Source organism: Crocodylus porosus, unplaced genomic scaffold (assembly GCF_001723895.1).
Source record: "Crocodylus porosus isolate Cpor-Errol unplaced genomic scaffold, CroPor_comp1, whole genome shotgun sequence".
In the NCBI taxonomy this organism is placed as follows: domain Eukaryota; kingdom Metazoa; phylum Chordata; order Crocodylia; family Crocodylidae; genus Crocodylus; species Crocodylus porosus.
In genome coordinates this window covers 46,226,184-46,251,429 of record NW_017728947.1, presented here as the reverse complement: position 1 = coordinate 46,251,429, position 25,246 = coordinate 46,226,184, and the positions used below count along the sequence as shown (strand labels likewise).

The following is a 25,246-nucleotide window of genomic DNA, read 5'->3' as shown; positions in this document are numbered from 1 at the left end:
TAGGTCGTCCCCCGTAGCCAGTACCAGGTCAAGCAGCGCTTTGCCTCTCGTTGGCCCATAGACTTCTTGGGTCAGGTAGAGGTCATCCACGCACGAGAGAAAGCTTTGCGCCCGCTCAGATTTAGCTGAGTGATCTCAACAGCTATGTATTTCTATATTGTAATAGGCACATATTTGAGAATATCTGATTTGGAGATAACTGAAATGAGACCCAATTGGTTCCTAAAGCACTAGTTTGACATAGGTAGTTCTATAGAATAATTAATAAAGGAGTGCAATGGCTACAGATGACTACAAGAATGATGAGCTGGACTTTAAACTCCTTCATAACACCATGACTCCTCCAGATGGTAACCTGCTCTTATCTGACCAGTGTATTACAACCAGGCTGCTACCTGTCTGAGAGGTAAAAGGAAAATTTTGGTGGGTCTATCCCAGGAAACATGCGTCTGCAACCACACCACTAAAAGGAAAGAGGTGCTCTTACGAGACTGCATGCTTGAATGCATCATAAGCGCCATATCCAGGTCTTTTGTATTTGTCATCAAACACCCAGGCAGTTCTCTGGAACAGACTTTCCAGCTGCTCATCCTTAGTGTACTCCAAGACCTCAGCAACATGACGAAGGATGCTGTAAACCTAGGACACAAATAAAAGAGTGGGGATGAAGGGACTCAGGGGAAATTATTATTCAGATTCTAAGATTTGTGCAATAGAAATTTCCTGTGTTTGCACACAAAAACCAACTTTATGTCTGCGCCTCTAGCTGCTACTGCAATATACAGAGAGTAAAAGTAAACAGTGTTCAAGTAAGAGGCAGCCATGATAAAAGGTTAAGTCTTAAACTGTATGATGCTGACATCTTACAACCCCCCCAAACCTTCCAGCCAGTGCATAAAGCAGCAGTATGCCAAACTCCAGGCACTCTGAAGTATCAAAGTGGTTTATAAATACTAGCCCTCATCACACGTGTGAGAAAAAGATGCTATGTGCATTTAAAGATCCTGAAGTAGCATGTGACACTAAGAATGTATAAAGTTACAATATGGTTAACTGAACTGGAAACAGAACCTAGGAATCCCAGCTCCCAGTGCTGTGATCTAACACATTAGAAAATATACTGAATTAAATTAGAATAGTATTTCATTTTCATCCTGGGTCAGCTCTGTGCTTTCTTTTTACTTACGGATACAATGGGCAATTCCGACGGCTGGAAAGCATCATATAACTTACTGTCTTTGATTTGGTGAACTTGTCTTCACATTTGATTGCCTCTTCTGGGGAAACTCTTCTTTTTGACAAGTCAATGTAGCCTAAGAAGAGACAAAATTTCAGAATAAAAAAAAAATCTACAATATTCTTTACTTCCGGCTTTCTCTTTGCTGCTGTCTTTTCAACACCCCCTCCTCCCCATTCCCACTTGCCACCGACAGCAGTTATAAGCCAAGTGAAGCTTAAGAGAATGAATTTGCTCCAGAATGACTACCAGGAAGACTGAAATTGTTTTAGGACAATAAGACTTGTTTTTTGGATTTTAAATCTACTAAAAACAGCTCTTCCCTTCCCCCCACATGCTTCTGAAATATTATTTCCATTTAATAATATTTGTCCCCAAATTCAATGCATTTTCCCCCTAATGCTCTACTTCAACAAAATCATCATTCTTCCCTGAACTGTACAGTCTAGGTTAACAATGATGTTGGCACATAGAAACTACACACTTTTAGAAAACACTCACATCGATACTCTGGTAGTTTATCTAGGTATGGCTCTCCACTATCATAGGTAAAATCTAACCCTGATTTCTGGATACAGTTCCTTGATCCCATTTGTGTAAGAGCTGGAAGCACTGCTGGGAGATGCCCATATACAGTGAGGCATGCCTTCTCTTGCTTAATCACAGCTAATCAAGGAGCAGCACTGATGATTTGAATGGGAATCCATCTAGTTCTCCTCTAAAACAAGCCAGGGGGGTTCCCCTCAAGGTTCAATGAGGGAAGCGCATTAGAAGTTAAGTAAAGGAGAATCTAATTAGTTTGAAAAGTAGCTTGTGTCCTTCAACACAGTTTCTCTCATCTGGAATGGACTTCCTGCATCTCTCCAGATCATTTCAAGTCTCCTCTGAAAATCTTTTCCCTCATCTTTAGTCTCAATTGCTTACTCCTTTTCTATCACTCGTTGTTAACTCTGAACGTATATTTAATTCTGAGAAGTATTTCAGAAATACATTTTACCATAACAAATTAAGCAATCTGGTTTCCAGCTTCTAAGAAAGCAGGCATGCATTTTCATTAACTCTTCAGACGAGCAAGAAAACAGGTTTGAGATGGCATTGTTAAATGCCAATACTCAGTATAGCGTCAAATACCATCTCTTACACAGGAATACATTAAAAAGACTTTAATGATGTCAGTTACTTGAATGACAGATGCTGGCATTAAGGTTGGTGGGCCAGGTTTAACTCTACTCTGAGCATATGCATTATGAGGTACAGAAATGACATCCTTGTCTACTATTCTAGAATTGGGATTCTTGTCCTAATGCACGGAGAAACTGCTCTCTGTGTGCTGGAGCTCTGCTTTTTTTCTAAAACAGCAGTTTATGGCTGCCATTCTCATCAGTCAGTATCAACAAAAATAACTGAAAATATACAAACATAAAAATATATGTCAATAAACTGCCCTGGAGTTTGCCTTTGTATGTATGTATATGTATAAACATACAGATACACAAACACATATCTATATACAAGCCCTGTGGTCTAATCCTGCAAATCTTCATTGATGCAGCTTGTCCTCACTCCTATGAATAGTCCCTTTGAAGCCAATGAAACTACTTCCTAAAATGTCTCTCCAAATACTTCTGAACATACCTTTCTCTTTGTCAACCCTTATAACCACAACACATTCATTCCTGCCAATGCGGATGAGTTTGTTTATGGAGCGGATACGTCTTCTGGACAGCTCACTAAGGAGGATCATGCCTTCAATGTTGTTGTATTCCAGTAAGCTGACATATGCTCCCATTTCAGCAATGGACCTAACGTTGACCATTACTACATCTTCCACCTCTGGAAATTTATGTTGATAGAATCTACAGCTTAGTCCAGGCATTCTGTGATGGGAGGAAAAAGCAGAGATTTTTGTTTGCCTCAGTACAACACTGGACACAGCAAATCCACAACTGTGGGAAAAAGGGTGAGATTTAAACTGCAGGTGCAGAAAGAAGAGGAACGCTTGCCTGCTTGGGATCAGGAACTGGGCAAACATCCAATTTTACCAACACCGTTCTTGCATTAGTGTTCATTCAGCAGAAGTAATTTATTTAAAACTGGCATCTGTATTAGCACAATAATACTGAAAACAAAGCTACTAAAAACTATTAATTCTGGTTCTGGGCACAATCTGCTTGATTGTGCACATGCGTGATGCCTTTTAAGTAAGTAAATTCCCAGTCTGCCCTGATCAGTCACCCAGGTACCATATTATCTGGTTTTAATGAGGCGCTATAGTCCACCATGAGCAGGTGATAAGGAGAGATACTGAGTTCCTCAACTGTCTGGTTTGCAACAGATTGCAAAACTGTGCAAACTTCAGCTGCAACAAGAAAAAACATACAAGGAAAACATCGCGTTCACAGGAAAACAAACATTGTTGGCTAAGTAGGATGCTGGAGTTACGGCTGGGGAATACAGTGCACTTCTGTACCCTGTGGGGAGCCCAGACCCAGTGCAGATTACTTGGGATAGCCTCTGAAAGAGGCTTTCTGGAGGTCAGGGTAAAAGGAACTATTAGAGTGGAAGACGGCACTGACCAATCCAAACCTGACCATGTCCTAGAGCAGAGGTGAGTAATTATATTGGGCAGAGGGCTGCTTACTGAGTTTTGGCAAGCTGTTAAGGGCCACATTTCCCTCTCCGACACAGGGAAGCAGGAAAAGCCCCATGGTCCCAGGCCAGAAGCCTCTGGTAGGCAGGGTTTCTGGTTGCGGGGAGCAGAGCTGGGCAGGCCTTGCTGATGGGTCCTGCCACCAGCTTCCTCTGGGTTCTACTGCCCCTGGTTCCTGTCATCTTTGACAGGCAGCTAGGAGCAAATAAATATTAATTTTGTAAATTTTTTAGGGGCCCCACGGGCCGGATAGAATGGCCTGGTGGGCCAGATCCAGCCTCCGGGCTGTATTTTGCCCACCCCTGTCCTAGAGAAACTTAGGTTAACCCAAGTAGATGCTGAGCAGGAAGAGGAAGCACTGGAGAATTACATGGGACTTTCTCCTCCCCTCCTATTGAGAGAATTCACTATCTGCTCATCCAACCGGTACAAAGTTTCATGAGATCCAATCAGAATCAGAATTAAGCCTAGATGATGATCACGTAGCATGAGGTAAAGAAGGTGCCTTCTACAATCTTCAGTTGGTAGGAATCTGTTGCTTTTTCCGAGGGAAAAATCTTCTCACGGTGATCCACATGCTGTGTAACTGCACTATCCTAGGATAGTAGTTCTCAAAATTTTCAGGGCCAAGGCACCCCACCACCACCTTTTTGAATGCAGAAGCACCCTGGCTGAGAACCAGGGTTGGTGCCGCCTCATCTTACCCGAGTGCTTCTCAGTTGGGCTCTGTTGCCAGGAAGGGCTGCAAAACTGCCCCTGCTCCATGGCCAGTCTGGGAAGGGCTGTGCCATGCACACACATTCTTCCTGTATTATGGCTCTGCCTGTCATATCCGAGGGAAATGTGGGTGGGGGGGGACAGAGGGGGTGCAGACCAGAAAGTGCTGTATGGCATGATGCAGTTGCGTTGGCCAATTGTACTGCTGTGGCACCTCTGAAGCCCCACCCCCCCCGTTTAGAACCACTGTTTTAGGACACCCCCACTGGAATATTTGCTGTCAAGGTTTCAGACACTGCTGCCTGGAATTGCCTTCCTCAACAAGCCAACCTACTATGAGATCAGCACCGTGAAGCTCAGACCCTCCTCCCACTTCTGTAGGATCTGTTTCTACTTCCAGGGCAGAGCCACAATCTGGATATTTCAAAGCTGATGGTGGGGCAGGCCCCAGGAAGAATGGCCTTGTCTCCATCCTCCAGCACCTTCTGTGAGGAAGGAGAAGAGAGGACAGTGGCAAGCGGGAAGTGTGACAGATGGGGACTCCCCAGGATAAGTGGGCGTGGGCAGAGGAAACCTCTGAGGATGAGTGAATTCTTGAGCTTTGAATGTGTGTGTTATGTATACAGGTTTCCTTCGCTTTATGCTCTACATGCGTTCCTAGAAAACGGCACAACTCATATTCCCATAAAGGGAACCCACTTTACAATGTAACAAATAGGGATACATTCTGAGACTTCCACTGTACCCCCAGACCCATTTCTACCACTTTTACAAGACAATTTTGGTACTCACCAACAGCAGACAGTACACACAAGCACAGGGCACTACCATAATGGTGATGGCAACTACAGAAACACGTGTTGCACACAATGAGCGAGGAACACAGATCCACACAGACTATATTCTGGTGTACGTCACTCTCACAATGCCTTGCACAAAGCAGCTGACCATGGGCTTCCACCACACCATATATATTCGTGTGTGCGTGTACACCAGAGGTGGGCAAAGCCTGGCTTGCAACCCAGATCAGGCCCACCCACAGTGGACTCCATTTCACAGCAGCCCTGGGTCCCTGCTGCTCTTCATGGAGACCCCTGGGAGCACTGGGGCACGACAGTGCTGGGCCACAGACCCAGGGCTCTGCCCCAGCCAGACCTGGCACTGTCTCGCCCCCACGCTCCTATGGTTTCCATGAAGACTGGCCAAGCACCCTGTGTTCAGGGCAGGCAGCTGCTTTGGGCCGGGATCTGGCAGTGGTGACAGCACAGGGTGGGGCTGGGGTAGAACCACAATCTGCTGTCTGCACGGCTCTGCCCGCAGAACCCGCGCTGGCTGCAGAGGTGCGCAGCCAGCAGATCACAGCTCTGGCCCTGCTCCTGCCCCACCCTGGGCTGTCACCACTACAAGACCCTGGCCCCAGCTGGAGCAGCTCCCTGGAGCCTGGCCACTCGTGTGTACACGCCCATGTAAATATATATTTATACCTTTCTATGCACACACGTGGGCACAAGGAGCTGGAACGTACATTCTCTAGCGGTATATACCAGTCACTATTATCTATCTAGATAGAAGGGCACAGATATTGAATGTCGCCAGCGCATTCATAACACATCTCTATATAACCTATCGCAGGGTGGGGGGGGCTTCGTGCGTTGACTTGTGCTGCTCCCAGGAGAACACAATGCAGCAGCGGACTTTTCCCCTGCTTGAAGGACGTTTGTGCACAGAAGCTGCAAAGAACATTTTATTCCAACTACTTAGCTGATCCCGTAAGAGAGCACATCCACCCAGGGCGCTGCCCGCGGCCGCCCGCACGGAGCCCGCACACGCGCTGCACAGGGCGTCAGAGGCCGCCGCAGGCCCGGGCCGCCCCGCACGCGTGTAGCCGCCGCAGGAGCCACGTGGCCTGGCCCGGCGCCCGCAGGAGCCAGCTCGAGCGGACCCCCACCCGCCCCTTCCCCGCCGCTACCTGGCGGGTCCGTGGGGGCCGTTGGCCGCTCTCGGGGTCTCGCTCCGTTCGTGTCCGCCCGGCACTGCGCAGGCGCACACCCGCCCCTTCCGCCCGGCAACCTCACGCGCAGCGTGGGAGGGGGATGGGCTCCTCCCTAAGGAACCGCTAGGGTGCGGGGACTTCCGGGTGGCGCAAACCACCTCCAGAAATCAGCTCTACGCGTCATTTCCTGTGGCAAGGGCAAGATGGCGCGTCAGCTACGGAAGGTCACATGACAGCTACTAGCCGGATGTACTGGAGAGGAAGCGGCAGCGGCAGCAGCCTATCACTCGTGGCTTCTTCCGTTACCTCAGCGACGGGGGGCGGGGCTAGCTGAGGGCAGCGGAACGGGAGCCTGAGTCTGCCTCTGCGCCTGGTGGTGACACGTTCGGGTGGCGGCGGCGCGGGGGTGCGCGATCGGCAGCCGCCATGTCGGGCAAGGACCGGATCGAGGTCTTCCCCTCGCGGATGTGAGTGTCGCGTGGCCCTGCGGCGGCCGGTTGCTGGCAGGGGCTCGGGGCCTCGCTCTGCCCCTCACATGTTTCCCCCGCCGGGCCCTGGGGGACTGGCCTGGAGACGAGGCCGGCGGAGGGGCTGGAGGCCGCTCCACCCTCAGTGAGGGTCCCCTTCGCCGGACGGGTGGTGCCTCGGTCCATCTTCAGGGCCTCTTTCCAGGATTTGTGCTGCTGGAACCTCCTGGGTGCAGGTCTGCAGGATAGCTGCTTTGCTGGTGCCTGCTGGCAGCAGCTGTGGCAGTGAGCTCAAACAGCAAATGTAGCTCCTGAGGAGTCAGCGCTGTACCCTTGTCAGCCCTGCTTATTCCTTCCTCCCCGAGGTGAAACACTGACCTAATGGTATCAAGAGCAGGCGCTAGCATAGACCTGACAGAGACATGAAGAATAGGTTAGGGGCTAGGAGCAAGTTACTTGACTCTTTAAGAGAAGGTGACATTATGTGAGTTGGGAAGTGTGGCCTTGGTTCTCTGCTTGAAGGCACATGCTACTTATAGGCTATTCCTGAAGGCAGAACTAGACCTTTTAAAGTCTTCTTTATAGAGCTGGTAGGGGAAGGTGAACTGAAACTTGCCTTTCCTTTCATTCAGATAGGAAATGCTACTGCATCATGGTTATAGCGAAATACAGCATGTGGGGAAATGGGACATGAGATTAAGAAAAGAGAGGAAGTTAAATACTTGGAATGTAAAACCATATTTTAGTAACTTTCCAGATCCTAACAGCAAATGATTTGTCACATAGTCAGATGCCTTTGACAAAGCATGGAACGTGGCTATCATTGGAGCGGAACATGAGATGCTTGAGCTATGGAACTATTCTTATGGTGCTGTTATTGAACTTCCCCAGGGGCATCCAAATTTTGTCCTGAGCAGCAAGACCATTCCTAGTCTGTTTGAAATTACTAGCTGCTGCTCACACCTTTAATAGGAAGCTGGCAATGGTAGTTCCAGCAGCTCCGCTGTCTTGATCCAGGTGGTCAGGCTGTGAGTTGCACCTCCTTGTTCAAGCTGGGTGTGGGGAGGCTGCTGTTTGTTGTATTTAGTGATGATTAGTGTCTCAGAAGGGTCATTGCCTCAGTCTTGATACCTCCATTTCAGTTGCCTCTCACTCCTAAAATGCAGTTTGCCAAACCTGATGATGCAGGGGCTCCAGGGTTAATTATATACCTATTCTTCCTTCTGGAAGGATTTAGGGTGTTCTGTGAGTTGAGGCATTTTGATAAAGTCTATGCTTTCCATTAAGATTGGTTACACCAAGTGAAACGTAATTTCACTTTAACGGTTGGAGAGAGTTAAGTATCGTGTTGGCATATGTCTTTCTACATCAGAAGCTTGGAGTCATTTGCTGTACCTGCTCTGCCCTTTTCTGATGGTAAACAGGATTGTGTGTAGTTTATACATGGAGCTTGTTAAATCTTACTTGGACCAGAAAATGAGCCAGCCTTTGATAGCTAGATGACAGAATAAACCAGTTGATACAGGGCTGTGAAACCTCCAGATTTGTGAGGTTTCAGGCAATTAGTTCTTAAAAAAAGGGAAGCTTCCTTTCTGTTCCTTAAGGTACTGCTGACATTTGCAGTAAAAGTGTGTGTGTGTACATGCACATGGGTTTGTCTGCCTCTATACTTAAGTTGTTCCATCACTATGGGATGTGAACATCTTTCAGACTTTTAATGAAGTTATTTTCAAAACATGCCTTTGTAGTATTGCTGCTGTACTTGTGGGCATCTGAGACAAATGGCAGTTAAATGGCTTTTCCAAGGTCACAGAGGAAGCTGGTGGCCTTGTCGCCACTACAGAAACAACCTGAGCAATACTTTTAATGTCTTTTCTATGTGTGCTAGCAATGCTTAGGTTGTTGCTCAAATTAGCACAACTTGTTGCCTGTTAACAGCTGCTGTGTGTAGTTTAACTATTGTTTTGCAATGTGACTGCTACCACTAAACTCTACAGCAAAGACATGCTTTGTGGCTGAGATGGAAACCAAACCCATGGCCCTTCTGACTTTAGTTCCTAAGTCTGTACAAGGAGTGAGTTTAATATTTTATTCTGGCATAGGGGATATGTTGCATTCTAAGTGTTTTTTACTTTGGAGACAGTCAAATTATTTCAGTAACTTCTAAACTTCTTAGGATAGGGATTTACCCCACTCTTTGGACAGTGTTTCCTCTACAGGTGTGTATGAATTTGTTACATTTGAGGCAAAATAGGAAAGTCTGTTTGTATCAATATTTAGTAAGATGAGGTCAGATGAAGAATCCTTGTCTTTTTTGTAGTATTTGCTGGGTGTTGAGAAGATGCAAGGGTTAAACTATCAGAAAGTAAATCTAATCTACTCAGGACAATAGTGGGTTAGTTTTGCTTTTCATTATGGGTTCTAGATCAGTTAAGTTTCTGGGAGTTTTGATCGCTCAATGAATGGCTTTGTATGATGGAATAACTGAAGGATTACTTGAGTGGCAATGCCTTTTACAGCACTTGTCAGCACTTCGAGAGCCTCGGCTTTACAATCACTAACCTTGTAAACCCCATTTGTGAGGTGGTATTATGAATTCCAGTTTGTAAAAAGCAGAAATGCCTGCGTGTGGCAGGAAAGAGGAATTTGTTCTGTTACTTCTTAATATCGATCATTTTCTGCTTCAGAAATGTTTTTAACTTTCTCCTAATTCCATTGGGTGACAACAGAAAGACCTTTTCTCTTCATTATTAACAGGGCTCAGACCATCATGAAAGCTCGTTTGAAAGGGGCCCAGACAGGTCGCAACCTCTTAAAGAAAAAATCTGATGCTTTGACTCTTCGATTCCGACAGATCCTCAAGAAAATTATTGAGGTAGGTGAACTGTGTTCTCTTCTTTCTCACTCTGTCAGGAACTCATCATGTGCTTTCTCTAAATCCTGCATTTCCATGCTGCTTAAGCTGCTACTGCTTTTGTATAGGTTGGAATTTGGAACAGCTTTGTGGGTAACCTGCATTCTCAGGTACTCGGGTAGCTCACGGAAGATTTGGGTGTGATCCCCATCCCCCCGTAGGATACATGCAATTTGCACTCTTTTTATTTTCTAACATCAACGCCTGTGTTTTGACATGACCTGCAAAATTCACTGCAGGGGAAATGATTTAGTGCTGATGATAAATAAAAGTTATGTTTAGGGGAAGGTGGACAGAAATGGTTTTCTTCACTTGTGGTGCACCTTTCAAATCTCTTCCCTCTACAAGTAGCCATAGAAGACTGAGGGGGAATTTGATAACAGTCTTCAAATACCTGATTGATGGTTTACAGAGAGGATGGAAATGGGCTTTTCTCTGTGGCCTTAGGGGACAAGACTAGGAGCAGTAGCCTCAAGCTTCTGCAAGAGAAATTTAGGACTTTAGGAGGAACTTTCTGATTATTAGGATGGTCAATTACTGGAAAAGGCTACCTAGAAAAACTGTGGAATGGAGATTGCTTCAAAAGTTTAAGAGCTGATTAGGCAAACACTTGACTGGGGTGGTTTGGTCAGGGATGATCCTGCCTTGAGCAGGGAGCTGAACTAGATGACTTCATGAGATCCTTTCTAGCTTTACTTTCCTATGGTCCTATAGATCTGCTTCCTTCTGTACCCAGAGGTCTGTCTAGGCTCTGCTGGAAATTGGCTGATGGTGTAATGTGCTATGGGACTAGTTTTTAACTAGCCATGTATTCATGCTTTTTTGAATTACACCTGGCTTGGGAGGATGCTGCTGACTTGTAATATCAATTGCTTGCTAAGCAAATTAGCAGGTAGGGATAACCAGTCCTGTCTAGATGGCTCTTGTTTCTTGGGCATTCATGTTCTCTGCAGTACTAGGGAGAGGCCCAAGGCTTGGAATGCTGCTGAGTGTTTTGTTTTGTGCTCTTGCAACTGACCTGTGTCCAGCACCGCTTTGACTGAAACTGCTGCTGAAAACTTCTGCAAGCAGTGGTTCTGTTTCATGTTATAGACAAGCCATCAGAACTGGTCAGACAAGAACATGGCAGACAAGCTTTCAGACTTGGAAGGCAGTAGTGAATTAGTTCATATCCAGATTTTCATTTCAGTATTTTCTTTGCAGTCATAAGGGCTAAGCTTTATCTGTTCTGGGAAGAGTTGCAAAAAAAGAGAAGGCATTTGTTCTGTAATTTGAGAGGTATGAGAACTGGTGGGAGTCTGAATTAAAGGTGGGGAGCTTGTATTGAGGTTCCCAGTTTGTGATAAAACAGAGGTCTTAAAGGGAGACATTATAATTGGTCTTATACTGTGTATCCATCTGTACTGTGCACTGAATCTTGCAGGGCTTGCAATCTCCTGCATACTTTTGACCCACAATGTTGGGGAAACTTTGGGATACAGGATTTTCTTCTTCATGTCTTAAATGTTGGCAGCTGCACTGCTAATTTTCCAGGATTTTCAGGATTGATGATTGTTATGCTTTAAACTTCCTTCTCTGTTTCCTCTCAGACTAAGTTATTGATGGGTGAGGTGATGAGAGAAGCTGCCTTTTCACTTGCTGAAGCAAAGTTCACAGCAGGAGACTTCAGGTGAGGACCACCGACTGGCATTTCAGCACACAGGATCCTCAGTAGTGTCCTTTGCAGAAGTGATAGCTGTTGACTTTTTTTTCTTCTGGGGAACGAGTAGAAGAATTATAAGGGAAAAGGCAGCCTTATGATAAGGTGGGGGGAAACGGTAAGAGAGCAAAATAGTTTGTGCTAGGGAAACATACTTTGGAAGTTAAACACCCTGGTTTTCATGCAAGTGTAAATCCTCAGTTGATTAAGTAACAGCTTTTCATAGTTGGACTCTGAAATGCAGAGAGACATGAATGTGCGACAGAACATTGGACTAGTTTTCCTTTTGCTGTTTCTTGCAAAGCTAGAAAGGCAGGGTTTTTTCTTCTCTGGCTACATCACCACTTACTACTGTCATGAGGAGATCTACTCCAATTTTCCTATGCTACTGACTCAGTAGGGGATCTTTTCTCCCTTCTGGTTGAATGCAGTTTATCATAGAATTATTGAGGGCTGCATGTATAAATTAAGAATAATAATTTTTTGATTTCATCACAGTTCTCTGAGACTTTTGCATTCCTTTTTTCTTTCAAGAGTAAACTATTATTTCACATCAGATATATATTTTTTGAAACCTTTTGATCAGGTATAAACATGGCAGAATGAATTGCTCTGTAAACCCTCATCCAAATGAGGCAACCATGTTGCCTCAGACTGTGATGACAGAAGACTTGGTAAAGCCAAGCAGGGCTAGGTATCGTTACTGCTGGAAATAGGGGGTGTCATCCTTCTGGCATGGGGATGTACTTTTGATGTAGTAGATTAGCGTTGCCAAAACCATCAGGCCCTGTGAGCCAGATGGGGGTCACTGGGCTGGTCTGCAACCCAGATGGGGGCCAACCCTTTGTGCAGGGCCATAGTGCACAGCACACACTGGTTCCAGGGCTCACTATGCATGCAGCATATGGAGCCAACATTGGCGTGTACTGGCCCCAGCACACGTACTGCACTTGGTGCAGCAGGCAGCACAGGGGGTCAGTCCAGAGCACTGCATGCAGCCTATAGCCCAGACCATCTGTGCCATATGTAGTACCAGTTCCAGCCTGTGTGCCATGCACAGCATATGCCATGTGCTGTGTACACAGTGAGCCCTGGGGCCGGTGTGTACTGCCTGTGATGCACAGAGTTTGACTGGCAGAACAGCTGGCATGGGTGCATGCTGCATGCAGTGCCCTGCTGGATCAGGCCTTTGCAATGGTTCTAATATGGCCCAGTCCAGATTGGCACTGGCTCCCAAGCCAGAGCCAACAGGGCCAGTTGGGGAGGTACTGCTTGCAGCCCCAGACTGACCATCTGTGCTTTGTGCAGGGTGTGTAGGGCTGGAGCTAGTATGTAGGGTCAGTCCAGTGATCCACAGGCCAGATCATGTGGCTCCACAGTCTGGATCCAACTTGCAGGCCATATGTTTAAAACCCCAGCAGTAGATAGCTCTTCTCTTTTGAAGCAGCAGTAAATACCCTAATGTAGGATTTGGGATACTACTTCTTGCTGGAGATGCGCAGCCTCTCTTAAAATCTTTTGCAGTTTCATTTGGAAGTGGTACTTTCACTTCCTGTTCTAATCTGTTAAAATGCTGAGCTGTAAGTAGTGGGCAGATATTTTTCTCCTTAAAGGAACTTAATTTCTGTGTGTTTAAAGCAAGTACATGCATATTGGTTATAAATCATTGTGGATCCTTTAAATACTGTAGAAACTTGACTTTATCACATAATAGTATTGCAGGTGGACAGTCCTTGCATGTCTTTCCATTTGTCTTGATTGTTCTCTCAACCAAGTTGGCCATTGGAACTTGGACTCGGATGTCAGCTTTGGGGAATATGCAGCTTAGTCACAGACTGCCACTAGGACAGGGGTGGGCAATTATTTTGGGTGGAGGGCCACTTACTGAGTTTTGGCAAGCCATTGAGGGCCGAATGACATGCAGCCAGTGGCAGATAAATATTAATTTCCTTAATTTTGAGGGGGCCCTGTGGGTTGGATAGAATGGCCTGGTGGGCCACATTTGCCCACTCCTGCACTAAGAGGTTCCTGTGAAGTTGCCTGCTAAGTACGCTGCTAGTTTTTGGGAGCCAGTATGAGGCTTGAAAGTACGTTAATGGCCAGTGGTCAAATGCACATTTAAGGGACTTGTCCCTTTACTTTTACAAGCACTGCTTTAGTTTTGCAATTGGAGTTTCATTGCTCTTGTGTTAACTTTCAGTTCATTTACAAGAAGCTTGCTGCAGTTAACTGCTAGTGTTTGTGAGTGAACTGTCTTCCTGAACTGAACACTAGTTGCACCAGTTTTTTGAAGCAGGTTGACAGCTGCTTGCTGTATACACACAATAATCAGTTAGAGTACAATTAGATTCTGCCTAATCAAGATACTTTTTCTTCCTTTCAGTACCACTGTGATCCAGAATGTGAATAAGGCTCAAGTCAAGATCAGAGCTAAGAAAGACAATGTAGCAGGTGACTAGTTTCCTACTTTTAGCAAAGCATGGGTATTTCCCATTGGTTTTTCCTGGGAAGACTCTGGAATACATAGGTTTGTTTCTAAATATGTGCTTCCATAGTCATGTTTCTCCCTTCCTCCATTAGTTGTAGAGACACTTGCTGAGAAAATAAGTGTTGTGCCTATAATTTGTCTTGTTTTCTTAATGGTAGTAAGAAGTTAGTAGGGGGGTTGCTGTGGCAAAACCTTGAGTGTTGGGGTGCTCCTGGAGATGCAGCTGAGCTTGTATAAACTTATTGGTCCCCCGTTCTGCTGAATGGGTATATTCAGATTATTAATTAGGGCAGAAATCATGATTTACTACAGGTACTTTGGTAAAGCAAAAGGGATTTTTACAAGGAAGAACAAATGGTATGAAATAGAAAAAGTGATCAAATGCTTTGGCAACAAATGGTACAACAACACTGACAGAATCATTGCAGACTACCATCCAGCCCTCAAAAATTCCTGTGAAAATCCCCTGGGGTCAACCTTTCCTCAGTCACAGCTAGCTCCTTCAAATAGGGACTTAGCTTCCCCTGTCTTCTTGCAGGGAGCACCCTTTCTTGCCACCCCCTAACAGTCACTACCTTCATAACATTGCACACAGCTTTCTCCAGCCCCTCTGCCGTCTGCCTTCAGGGGAGCCAGGGAATCTTCTAGTGTTTCTGCCTGTGAAACTGTGACGGGTTCTGGGGTTATTAGGTTCCTATCCCAGTGGCCAGTTGACCGACAGGGAAAACCCACATTCTCCAGAGCTTTGTTCTCTGCAGCCTTAATGAGTAAGTGGTAGAAGCTGTCATGTTCCCAGAAGCCAATTCTAATAGCTGTCACTATTGGAAAGCACTTTGTCACATGCAGCCTAAAGTTTAGCCTGATTCCATTCTATTAAATATTCTTGGTGTTTATTCCTTTTAAGTACTTTTATGAGTATTGTTCCCACAGTCTTCACTTAACCCAGCTGTATGCATGTAGGGTCTCTTAATGTTATCTTGCATCTATTTTTCAAGTTGAAAAAGCTATAGCTGCACTGCAGTATATTCTGCTTCTGCAAGCATAGCACTGTAGTCTGAATAACAAATCTTAGCATGCCTCTTAAACTCATGTCTTTTTAACAGGTGTAACTCTGCCAGTGTTTGAGCACTACCAAGAAGGAGGAGATAGTAAGTACAAAACATGTTTTATATCTCCAGATGTGTGTGTTGGGAGTTGGGGGGAAGTTTTTTGTGAAAATATGTAACAGTTCTGGATATTTTTATCAGCACCGGCAGTGGTAATGCAAACTTCCTCCATGCTGTTCTGCCCTTGTTCCTCAACCATGACCTGGAGGAGTTGCCTTCAGGGATTGGAGAGGAGTTTAACTTTGGATGTCAGTAGAGATTCGAAATGCAGAGGTTACCTTTAATAGTAGGAGGTTGCTTTTGATAGTAAATGTGTCTATGAGCAAATATGGGACTAGTTGACATTGTATACATTGTAGAGTAGTTATCCAGCAGTTATGACTCTGCATATACCAGGCTCTGCAAGGATAGAACATCTGACAGAAGTGAAAAGTTTAGCATCCCATTGCCAGTGCTGGAACCCTCCCCATACCTGTAACTTGTGGCGGCCTGATCTTTATTGTTAGGGATACTAAAATTGATGGGTTGTTTTAGGTTATGAGCTGACTGGCTTAGCAAGAGGTGGGGAACAGCTGGCAAAACTGAAGAGGAACTATGCAAAAGCAGTGGAGCTGCTTGTAGAACTGGCCTCATTACAGGTGGGTGAGAGAACACCAGCAAAGGTGCTTCTCATGCTTCTGCTTTCTTACAGTTGTTGGCTTTGGAGGCACAACAATCTGTGCAGTTTTTCAGTTTGAGTACCTTCACCCTTTGAGCTGTGAAGTCCTGGCAGCTAAGGGCTTCAGTGTTCTTTCTCTTCTGCAGTCCTTTTTCAGTGTGTCCCTTCTTTCTCAACAGGGTCTGCAGTTTCTTTTCTTTTTTTCTGCCCCACCACCACCCTTCACCAATGGCTCCTGTTGGCAGCCACAGCCACTGAACACTTGCTCTGTCTGCTGTTGATCCTTCACCTATATTTCCTTCTGCTGAAAATATATGAGAAGGTGAAGGGCTCGTTTAGCAACTCCCAGATGCACCTCTTCAGTGACCTCCTTGTGGCCAGTTATCTCACTGCTATTCTGAAATCTCTTGTGATGCTTAGCTAATAATGTCCCTGTAGGCTGCTGACATATGGAACACTAGGGTGATTGCTGCCAGTATTTGGTCAGCAGCAGGAAGGCATAACATTAATGGCAATCAACCTGTTTATACCAGGGTAGCCTTGAGCCTTCCAGAACAACAGACATGGCTCACAGAAGGCAGTTGGTTTTGCTTGTATGTTGAAAATGCTGGCTTTCATTGTTTTGCTAATTATTTGGTCTCATTTTGTCAGACTTCCTTTGTTACTTTGGATGAAGCCATTAAGATAACGAACAGACGTGTGAATGCCATTGAACACGGTAAGTGTGTTGGAAGCTTCCCCTTTTAAGACCATTATATTTGAGCCTCTTTAGGAGGTCATAGAATCATAGAGAAGTAAGGCTTGAAGGGACCTACAGAGGTCATCTAATCCAGACCTGTGCCTGAGGGAGGATCATCCTTATCCAAATAATTAGCAAAACTATGCAGTCAATTCTGACAAAGCAACAAGAGAAGAGGCTGTAATGTGCCACAGTTAAAGCAGAGGGGCCATGGTAGCCAACATTCTGTTGTTGCAGAGGTTGTTAAAATATGCTCAAGAGATAACAGAAAGAGCGCCACGCTCGCCATTACTGAGGAAGGCAAAACCCTCCACAGTCTGTATTGATATGATCATGGGGTAAAGTTCATTCCTGACCACACATGCGGCAGTTGCGCTCTGACCCTGGATGGAGGGGCAGGACTCTCTAGCCAGGAACCTCTCTGTTTAAGTCCCATCAGGAACATTTGCACATCCCAGTCAAAATCCCTAGCCTTGGCTGCAGCCAACACCCAGTGCTTCTGAGGAAGGCTTAAAAAAAAAAGCCAACCCCTGACATGTAGCAGTGTAAGGGGGAAAAATTCCCTCTCTGCTGCACATGGCAACCAGCAAAACCCAGGAGTGTGGAAAATACTTGTAGTAGAGCTTAAGCACAGGTATTCCTAGATCCTGGACCAATGCCTGCTCAACTTCTTGAATACCTCCAGTGACAGAGAGTCCACAGTTTCCCTAGGAAGGCTATTCTACTGTCTCACTGTTCTAACAATGAAGAAGTTTTTCCTTCTATCCAACCTAAACCTGCTTTGCTGCAACTTCGAGCCATCAGTCTTTGCCTATGCTAGCAAGAGAAAAAAAGTGTTTTCCCTCTATAGCAACCCTTCAGGTATTTGAAAGTTACCATCATGTCTCTTCTAAACCACTTTTTCCACAACCTGAACATGTCTATTTCTTTCAACCTTTCCTGTATGACCTGTCTTTCAAGTTTCTTATTATTTTTGTGCCCCCTGGCCCCCTGACCCTCTCTAACTTTATTTACATCTTTTTAAAAATGTGGAGCCCAAAACTTCACACAGTACTCTGGATGAGGCCTGGCCAATGCTGAGTAGAGAGGCATTATTGCCTCCTGTGTCTTGCACGTACTGCTTCTGTTGTGCAGCTGCATCACAACTGCAGACTCATATTGATTCTGTGGTATATCAAGATGCCTAGATTCTTTTCTGTAGCATTACCATCCACCCAGATGTCACTTGTGTTGCGTTTTGTATTTTTGATCATTCTTCCTGAGGTGTAGCACCTTGCATTGGTCAGCACTGAACTTCATCCTGTTAGTATCAACCCAGCTTTCCAATCTCTCAAGATCTTTTGGAACTGTGCACCTTTTGAGCAGAGTCTTGGTACTTAGTTGATAATTTTCTTAGTTTGCTCTACTGTTTGAGGACTTTCTGTAAAGATCAAGAGTTGCTATCAATATTACATATGTACAGTAAACCATGCAATGCTGCTCATCATAGGGAAACAAAGGTAGTGTGAGCATTGGAAGAAAGGTTGAGGTAGCTGTTTTTAGGTCCTGTAGGTCAACTGTGCTGGTGGTGTTGACACCTGCATAGTCAAATGGTTCGCTAACTGGCTGGAGGGCTGTACCCAAAGAGTGGTGGTGGATGGGTCATTTTCGACTTGGAGGGATATGGGCATTGGAGTCCCCCAGGGCTTGGTCCTTGGGCCCGCACTGTTCAACATCTTCATCAGTGACTTGGACAAGGGGGGTAAAAAGCACCCTGTTCAAATTTGCTGATGACACTAAGATATGGGGTGATGTGGGCACGCTGGACAGGAGGAATAGGCTGCAATAGGACCTAGACAGGTTACAGGGGTGGGCGGATGAGAACAGGATGGGTTTTCAACACTGACAAGTGCAAGATGATGCACCTGGGGAGGAAGAACCAGCAGCATACCTACAGGCTGGGGAACTCCCCTCTTGTCAGTGCAGAGGCAGAAAAGGATCTTGGAGTCATAGATGAACATGGGCCGGCAGTGTGGGGATGCAGTCAGGAAGGCCAACTGTACCTTGTCATGCATCCACAGATGCATCTCGAGCAGGTCCAAGGAGGTGATCCTCCCCCTCTATGTGGCACTGGTCAGGCCGCAGCTGGAGTACTGCGTCCAGTTCTGGGTACCGCACTTCAAGAGGGATGTGGACAGCATGGAGAGGGTCCAGAGGAGGGCCACTCATATGATCAGGGGGCAGCAGGGCAGGCCCTACGAGGAGAGGCTACAGGACCTGAACCTGTTCAGCCTCCACAAGAGAAGGCTGAGGGGGGATCTAGTGGCCTGTTACAAACTAGTTAGAGGGGACCAGCAGGCATTGGGGGAGTCCCTGTTCCCCCGAGTGCTACCAGGAGTGACCAGGAATGACAGTCACAAGCTGGCAGAGGGTAGATTCAGACTAGACATCAGGAAACACTACTTCACAGTCAGGGCGGCTAGGGTCTGGAACCAACTTCCAAGCGAAGTGGTGCTGGCTCCTACCCTGGGGGTCTTTAAGACAAGGCTAGGCGAACACCTTGCTGGGTTCATTTGACCCCAGTATTCTTTCCTGCCTAGGCAGGGGGTCGGACTTCATGATCTGTTCAGGTCCCTTCCAACCCCACAAACTATGAAACTGTTCTGAAATGGTGGTCTGCAGAGTTTGCCAGTGATCTGCAGAAAGCTGGTGGATCACATGGGGTTGGCTGGAAGAAAAGGGAAGATTTAATGCACTGTACTAAGGCATAACATAAGGCAGCTGTTTTTGTTGCCATGGGGATGCTCTGTGACACTTTTTTTGGAAGGCGATGGAGGTGATTAGTGTGCGAGGGAAAGCAAGCGAGAGGCAATCTGTCTATTAAAATGAGGTTCATGACATTTAAGTTTTGATAACTCTTGATGCAGAACAGACTCTGGGGTTGCAGTCATTCTGTGAATTTCATTAAAGTACTTTTAATGATGTGCTTCATCAAGTTTCTGTCTGAAGATATCAAATATGTACAGGTGCTTAAGATGGTGCTTCTGGACCTAGGAAAATGTCAGCAAACATTGTATCATGCCATTTGTTGACTGAGATGGATGTTATCTCATGAACCTTTGGTGTTGTCCCCAAGCCTGAAGTATTTTCCATATTTTTGACGTTTGCACCTCCTGCCTTTTGCCAGCTCTGCAGTAGTGTCCATGTGCATTGCTACTGCTATTTCCTCTTAACATTTGTTATCCAGTTTCCATCTTTGGACACCAAGGGTGCCTATACACCTGTTCCAGCACATTCGCATTAGAAAGTGTCAGAGCACACTCGATTAATTGAGTCTACTGGAGCGTTTTGATAAGAATGCTCCAGCGTCTTGCAGCATTTTGTGTGCTCAGTGTCCCATATTTCAAAATAGCGGCAGGGGCACTTTAAGTAAAGCTTGTTCGAAGAGCTTTAGTTAAAGCACCCCTGCCACCATTTTGGAACGCGGGACACTGAATACATGAGCTGCTGTGGGCATTTTAATTAGAGTGGCTCCTAAAAGCCACTCTAAATACCCTTCCCCCCACCTCCCAAACGTGTATAAACATGCCATGATTATTTCAAGAGCCTCCTTAAGTCATGGAGACATCTACCTTTTCACAAGGAGGGAACATGACCATGCACTACATTCCTATTTCCTCTTCTGAACTGCTTCATTTGGACTACAGTTTTAAGCTGTCCTCACTTAAAATACTGCTTTCCATGGACTTGACCTATTGAACTCTCAGGCCTTGTCTGCTTCTTGCCACTCAGATCCTGTCACTGTGAGTGCCTTCCTGTTTGGCCTTCCAAGCAATCTTGGTCGTGTTGGTGTGCAAGCCACCGCCTTTGCCAGTCTTGTCCCTTGCTGTAGCTTTTCTGACCTTTTAAAGCTCCATTTAAAATGTTGCCACCTTCTGTCCTTATGGCAAATATTTTAAATGTTTTTATACCACACACAGTTGGGCACATCTTCTGGCAGCCAGCTTTGTGTGAAAAACAAACAAACATTGTAAAATGTCTTCTTCATTGAAAAAGGGATACTAAAACCTGGGTTTTATTGTGGAAGACGTTAATGTGGCAATTATGGACCTTTTGAGACTGGTAGTAGGAGGGTAGAAGTACCCCATTCAGTAGAGCTGCTCAAAGAATCTGATAGCAGAGTGCCATTTCCAAAACTGTAATTTGTCCAGTATTGTTAAATACCTGAATGTTTGTAGATATGTCCTGTAATCCAAGTGATCAGAGTATTATTGGCGCATCTCATTCTGCCTCACTCAAGAAAGCGCCTCCCACAGCACAGTGCCCCAGTATACAGCATATCTGGTCACTGTTTCCAGCAGCTGGATGGTTTTTGGAAGCCTATACTGTTAGTAATGAAAAAATCTGACCTTTTTAGCTTAATTTGGAAGGGGTGAGAGGAGATTGCAGTTTAAGACTGTAGGAATGTGGAAAGAAAGCAGATTGTTCAGTCTAAAGGTGAGGGAGGATCAGTGACCTGAAGCTATCCAAAGACAAGTTTTAAGTTAGATGCACGCAAAAAAGTTCTTTAAGGAAAAACAGACTGAACTTCTTTTTCTGTCTCTACTGGACCCCCTACAGCTGTCTGTGCTAAAGCATTGGTGTAGAACAGAAGGTTAAAGAAAATAGCATTTAGTTGGCCATGTGCTCTGATGAAAGGATTTAAATCAGGGGTAGGTAACGTTTTTTGGCCAGAGTGCCGAAAAAACCACAAGGTTTACCTTTGAAGGTGCTGGAGTGCTGACGTGCCTGGAGCAGCTGTTTGCAGCCGACCCCAACCACCTGCTGGAAGCATCCTGAGTTCTGTGGCTGACAGCAGCTGCTTAGAGCCCAAGTTGGCAGTGGCGTGCTGAGCAAAATGGCCTTGGGTGCCATGCTTGGCATGTGTGCTGAGGTTTGCTGACCCCTGACTTAAACCTTCCCCAGATAAACTGATCACTGGGCTAACTTGGTGAATGCATAATCTGGCCTTTGCATTCCATTAGCTCTATTTTCATGTTTAGTTTGACAGCAGTGCAGTGACTTCCTTATTTGTTTCTCTCAGTGATTATTCCTAGGATTGAGCGCACACTGTCCTATATCATCACAGAGTTGGATGAGAGAGAGCGAGAGGAGTTCTACAGGTATGACATCTAGGTGTTTGGGGCCAGGCTGGTTCTATCACTTCCCTTTCTTTACCCCAGACTGATCCTTTGTAGAATAAAGAAATGGTGAGGGGGAGTTAAGGAGAGAACTGTCTTCTGTGTCTAGGAATGCTCCAGCTCATCGAAGCTGCACAACAGATTCATAGCCGGGTAGTTGGGGTGGGAGGAAATAAGGCCCTGCCTCTGTGTTTGACATTACATCCTGGGGCTAAGTCCTTGGGAGGGATTCTTGCTGTACAGTGTCTTGCTCTAAGGACACTTGTTGCACAGAGCAAGGTTGGTGGCTTTTCACAGTACCAAAGGATGTCCTGGGCTACTTCTGGCATGGCAGCGTGACTGTAGTCTTTTTCTAGAACGCTGATAGGATTTTTGATGGAGCCTGGCCTGTGGGTATCCTTCAAAATGAAAGCTTCGGCTCTTTATATAGGATTCCTAAATGGGTACTGAAGCTCTTGCTTGCAGACACCTGTCTAGACATACGATGCTGGTTGTCATCCTAGTTTCAAGCTGATACAAAAAGCGGGGAGGGGAGTAATAGAATGGAGAGAGGTGGAGGAGTAATTCTTTACAAAAAGAGAGCACATTCTGTGCACTAAGACATGTAAAAATGCTTTGTATGTTGTTTTTTTCTCTGGAAGGAATGCTTACTGCCATATGTGCTAGTGAATCAAAGGGGAAGTTGTTCTTCAAGATGCTCTCATGCTGTTTGGCTGTGGTGCTGAACATGGCTCTAACACCTGGTGTAAGGAGCCAAGAAGCAAACTATATGCCTTGGATGCATCTGCAGGTTTTTTAAAGGCTTTCAGAAATGAGGATCTTGAGAAGGTCATTTTTAATTTGGCAGGGCTATAAGAAGGCGGTAGCAGACTCAAATACAAGCTTCTTTCTGACCTAATGGAAATCTGTTTTTTTGGGCCATTTCTTCTATCCCTCTAAACCTCTTAGTATTAAGTTTCCCAAGCACCGAGCTCCCCAAAGTCATTGTTTTGACTTGTCATTCCCCTTCTCTGTTCCTTTGTACCTGTAATCTTCCTGTGTACTACTTTCTCTTCCTGCCTTGTTACATTCTTTTTCTCTTCTCTGTCAACTAATTCTACCTTATAAGCGATGGATGAAGTTCTTAGGATTTCCTCAAAACCAACATGAGCCCCAAATAAGTAGGTAAATAAATAGTAGTTTAATTCACAGATGGAGGGAGGGGGGAAACTGACCAAGTCAAAGTGGCAACATTAGATTTTTAAATTGTCAGCTGCCAGCCTCATTCAGTCTCTTCCTTCCTTGTGCGCTAAACTACAGAGGGATGGAGTGTTTCATGGCAAGAGGAGACTAATATGCTGTCCTACTGTATTTAGCACAGGTATGCTACCAGTGAAGACTTTGTAAATCACCTTGACTCTCTTCCTGTAGGTTAAAGAAAATCCAGGAGAAAAAGAAAATATTGAAAGAGAAGTCAGAAAAAGAGCGGGAGTTGTGGAGAGCAGCTGGTGGGGAACGTGAGCCTGCCAACCTGCTAGTAGAAGAAAAGGATGAGGACCTCCTCTTTGAGTAGCTCTGTACAGGGGGACACAGAGGGTGGTATGTTCACTGGGATATTAATCTGGAAAATATTTATAAACATGGCTCTTCATTTGGTGTATTAGCCTTGTAATCAGATTGGACTGTGGCTTTTTCCTGGGAGACTAGAATTCTGGAAAGATGACTGCTGAGGGTAAAGTTTGGTCTTTTGTCGTTCTTACAAGAAAAGCTTTTTGGCATATGATAGTGGCCTAGTACTTCTTGTCTACCACACGCATCTGATGATTCATTTCCCATTAAGAATGAAATAGATACTCCCCTCCCTCTTTCAGGGCATGTGTAAAATGCAGAATAGTCAGTCCCTCTGCTTTTCTTTCTAGATGGTGGAAAATAACTGGTGGGGAGGAGAAAATGCATGATACTTGAAAAAAAGTTAAACATGTATTTCTACAACTTGGAAGATGTTGAGTGTGCATAACCCAGCTTTCTAAACTTGTTAGTGAAATTCACAGCCTTATGATTGAACACACCTGTTGCACAATTGTTACCATTTGCCTGGGAAAAAAATCTTTCATTTTGTGATTAGATTTTGCCAATTCATGTGCATGTCTATGCTGTATAACAGTAAAAGAATCTTAAATGTCTTTGGTGGTTTATAATGCTTTATTAAGTGCTAGCAGAAAGTCATAACCTGACAACCCTGGAATCAGTACAAAGGTACCCTCATCTTGAACTGGGGTTTACCGTGACAGGGCTATTTCTATGTTCACTTATCTATGGTGAGATGACTTGGGAGTAAACACAGAATTATAAGGGATAAACTTTTATATGCGACTCAAAACAGAACTGAAAGGGCAGCTTATTTTAGTGAACCAGGTTTATTACTGAGATGGGATTTCCAATCCTTGCTGTATTGGTTTTGGGTGAGCAAGCTATACCTGGGCTAAATGAAGGTGATTTTTTCCTCTGCTCTTCATGCACTGCTGTCACAGTAAATGCACTTGCCTCCAATCCTCAGGAAGTAAATAGAGAGATTGGTTAAGGGAGTGAGACTCTGGGCTGTGCCATTTGTTTCAATAACTGGTTTCTCCAAGTTTACTTCGTAGTAGTAGACCTTCCTAGCCCAGGATTTCTTGAGCATAGCTCACTACTGGTTGTTCTCACATTTTTTCTGCTAATTCTTGTAGCCAGTATATGCAGGCTGAGTACTACACTCTGTAAGGAAATTCAGGAAAGTTCTGTTGAAGGTAGACTACAGAGACAGTTTATTCTTTCTGAAAAAAAGAGTATACATATATGTGCATGTAGTGGGGGAAAATGTTCCTCAACAGATGGCTGTGGGGAAAAAAACTTAATTACCAAACACCTAGCATGTCAGGGAGGTTCTTGTTCAAGGGATGTATTTTTTTTATAGCCCCCCCCCCCAACTTGTTTTAGCTTTCCCTATGAGGAAAAAAAATCAGTGTTAGGCAATCCTACTCCTATAATAATAAGGCTGTTCAGAGTAGGGTTACAACAGTGTACAAACTTACTACCTGCTAAATAACCAGTCTGCTGTGGAGTACAAGAGGATAGGGTCCTCTCAAAAACAGTGTAAGATCATTAGACTAACACCATGTACAGAACTGCATAACTTCCATTATGCATTCCCTACCATGAGTGCGTGGTAATGCAACCTTAATATAACGAGGGCATGGGGAAGACTTTCTGCTGTTGCCCTCAAATCCTACTGAGAAATAAAGTACAAGAGCAGACTAAGCTCATCCATTAATTTGGGATCTTCCCTGTCAAATGTTTTCTAATGAGTTGCTGCAGAAGCAGCTGATACTTTTATCTACTTGGATGCCCAAAGGACACTTCACTCCCCTCCCCTCCCCAGCACTGCTTTTTTTGGGCACAGA

The 25,246-nt window shown here is 45.1% G+C and overlaps 2 protein-coding genes across 2 annotated transcripts in view; one reads left to right on the top strand and one right to left on the bottom strand.

Annotated features, from left to right (window-relative positions):
• The window catches only part of EIF2S1 (eukaryotic translation initiation factor 2 subunit alpha), a 14,921-nt gene extending 8,237 nt beyond the window's left edge, over positions 1–6,684 (bottom strand). Inside the window, exons 1-4 of the mRNA XM_019551306.1 lie at positions 6,574–6,684; positions 2,873–3,114; positions 1,234–1,313; positions 488–639 (exon numbers count right to left, since the gene is read on the bottom strand). Coding sequence (XP_019406851.1) covers positions 488–639; positions 1,234–1,313; positions 2,873–3,113 — 473 coding nt within the window. The 5' untranslated portion in view covers position 3,114; positions 6,574–6,684. The remainder of the gene's footprint in view (positions 1–487; positions 640–1,233; positions 1,314–2,872; positions 3,115–6,573) is intronic.
• A 166-nt stretch (positions 6,685–6,850) lies between these two features.
• ATP6V1D (ATPase H+ transporting V1 subunit D) lies at positions 6,851–23,989 on the top strand. The gene is made up of 9 exons (XM_019551307.1): positions 6,851–7,064; positions 9,822–9,939; positions 11,568–11,647; positions 14,061–14,128; positions 15,269–15,313; positions 15,806–15,909; positions 16,581–16,647; positions 21,731–21,809; positions 23,238–23,989. Exons 1-9 carry the CDS (start codon positions 7,024–7,026, stop codon positions 23,377–23,379), a joined length of 744 nt encoding a protein of 247 aa, XP_019406852.1. The 5' UTR covers positions 6,851–7,023; the 3' UTR covers positions 23,380–23,989.
• The last annotated feature ends 1,257 nt before the right edge of the window (positions 23,990–25,246 follow it).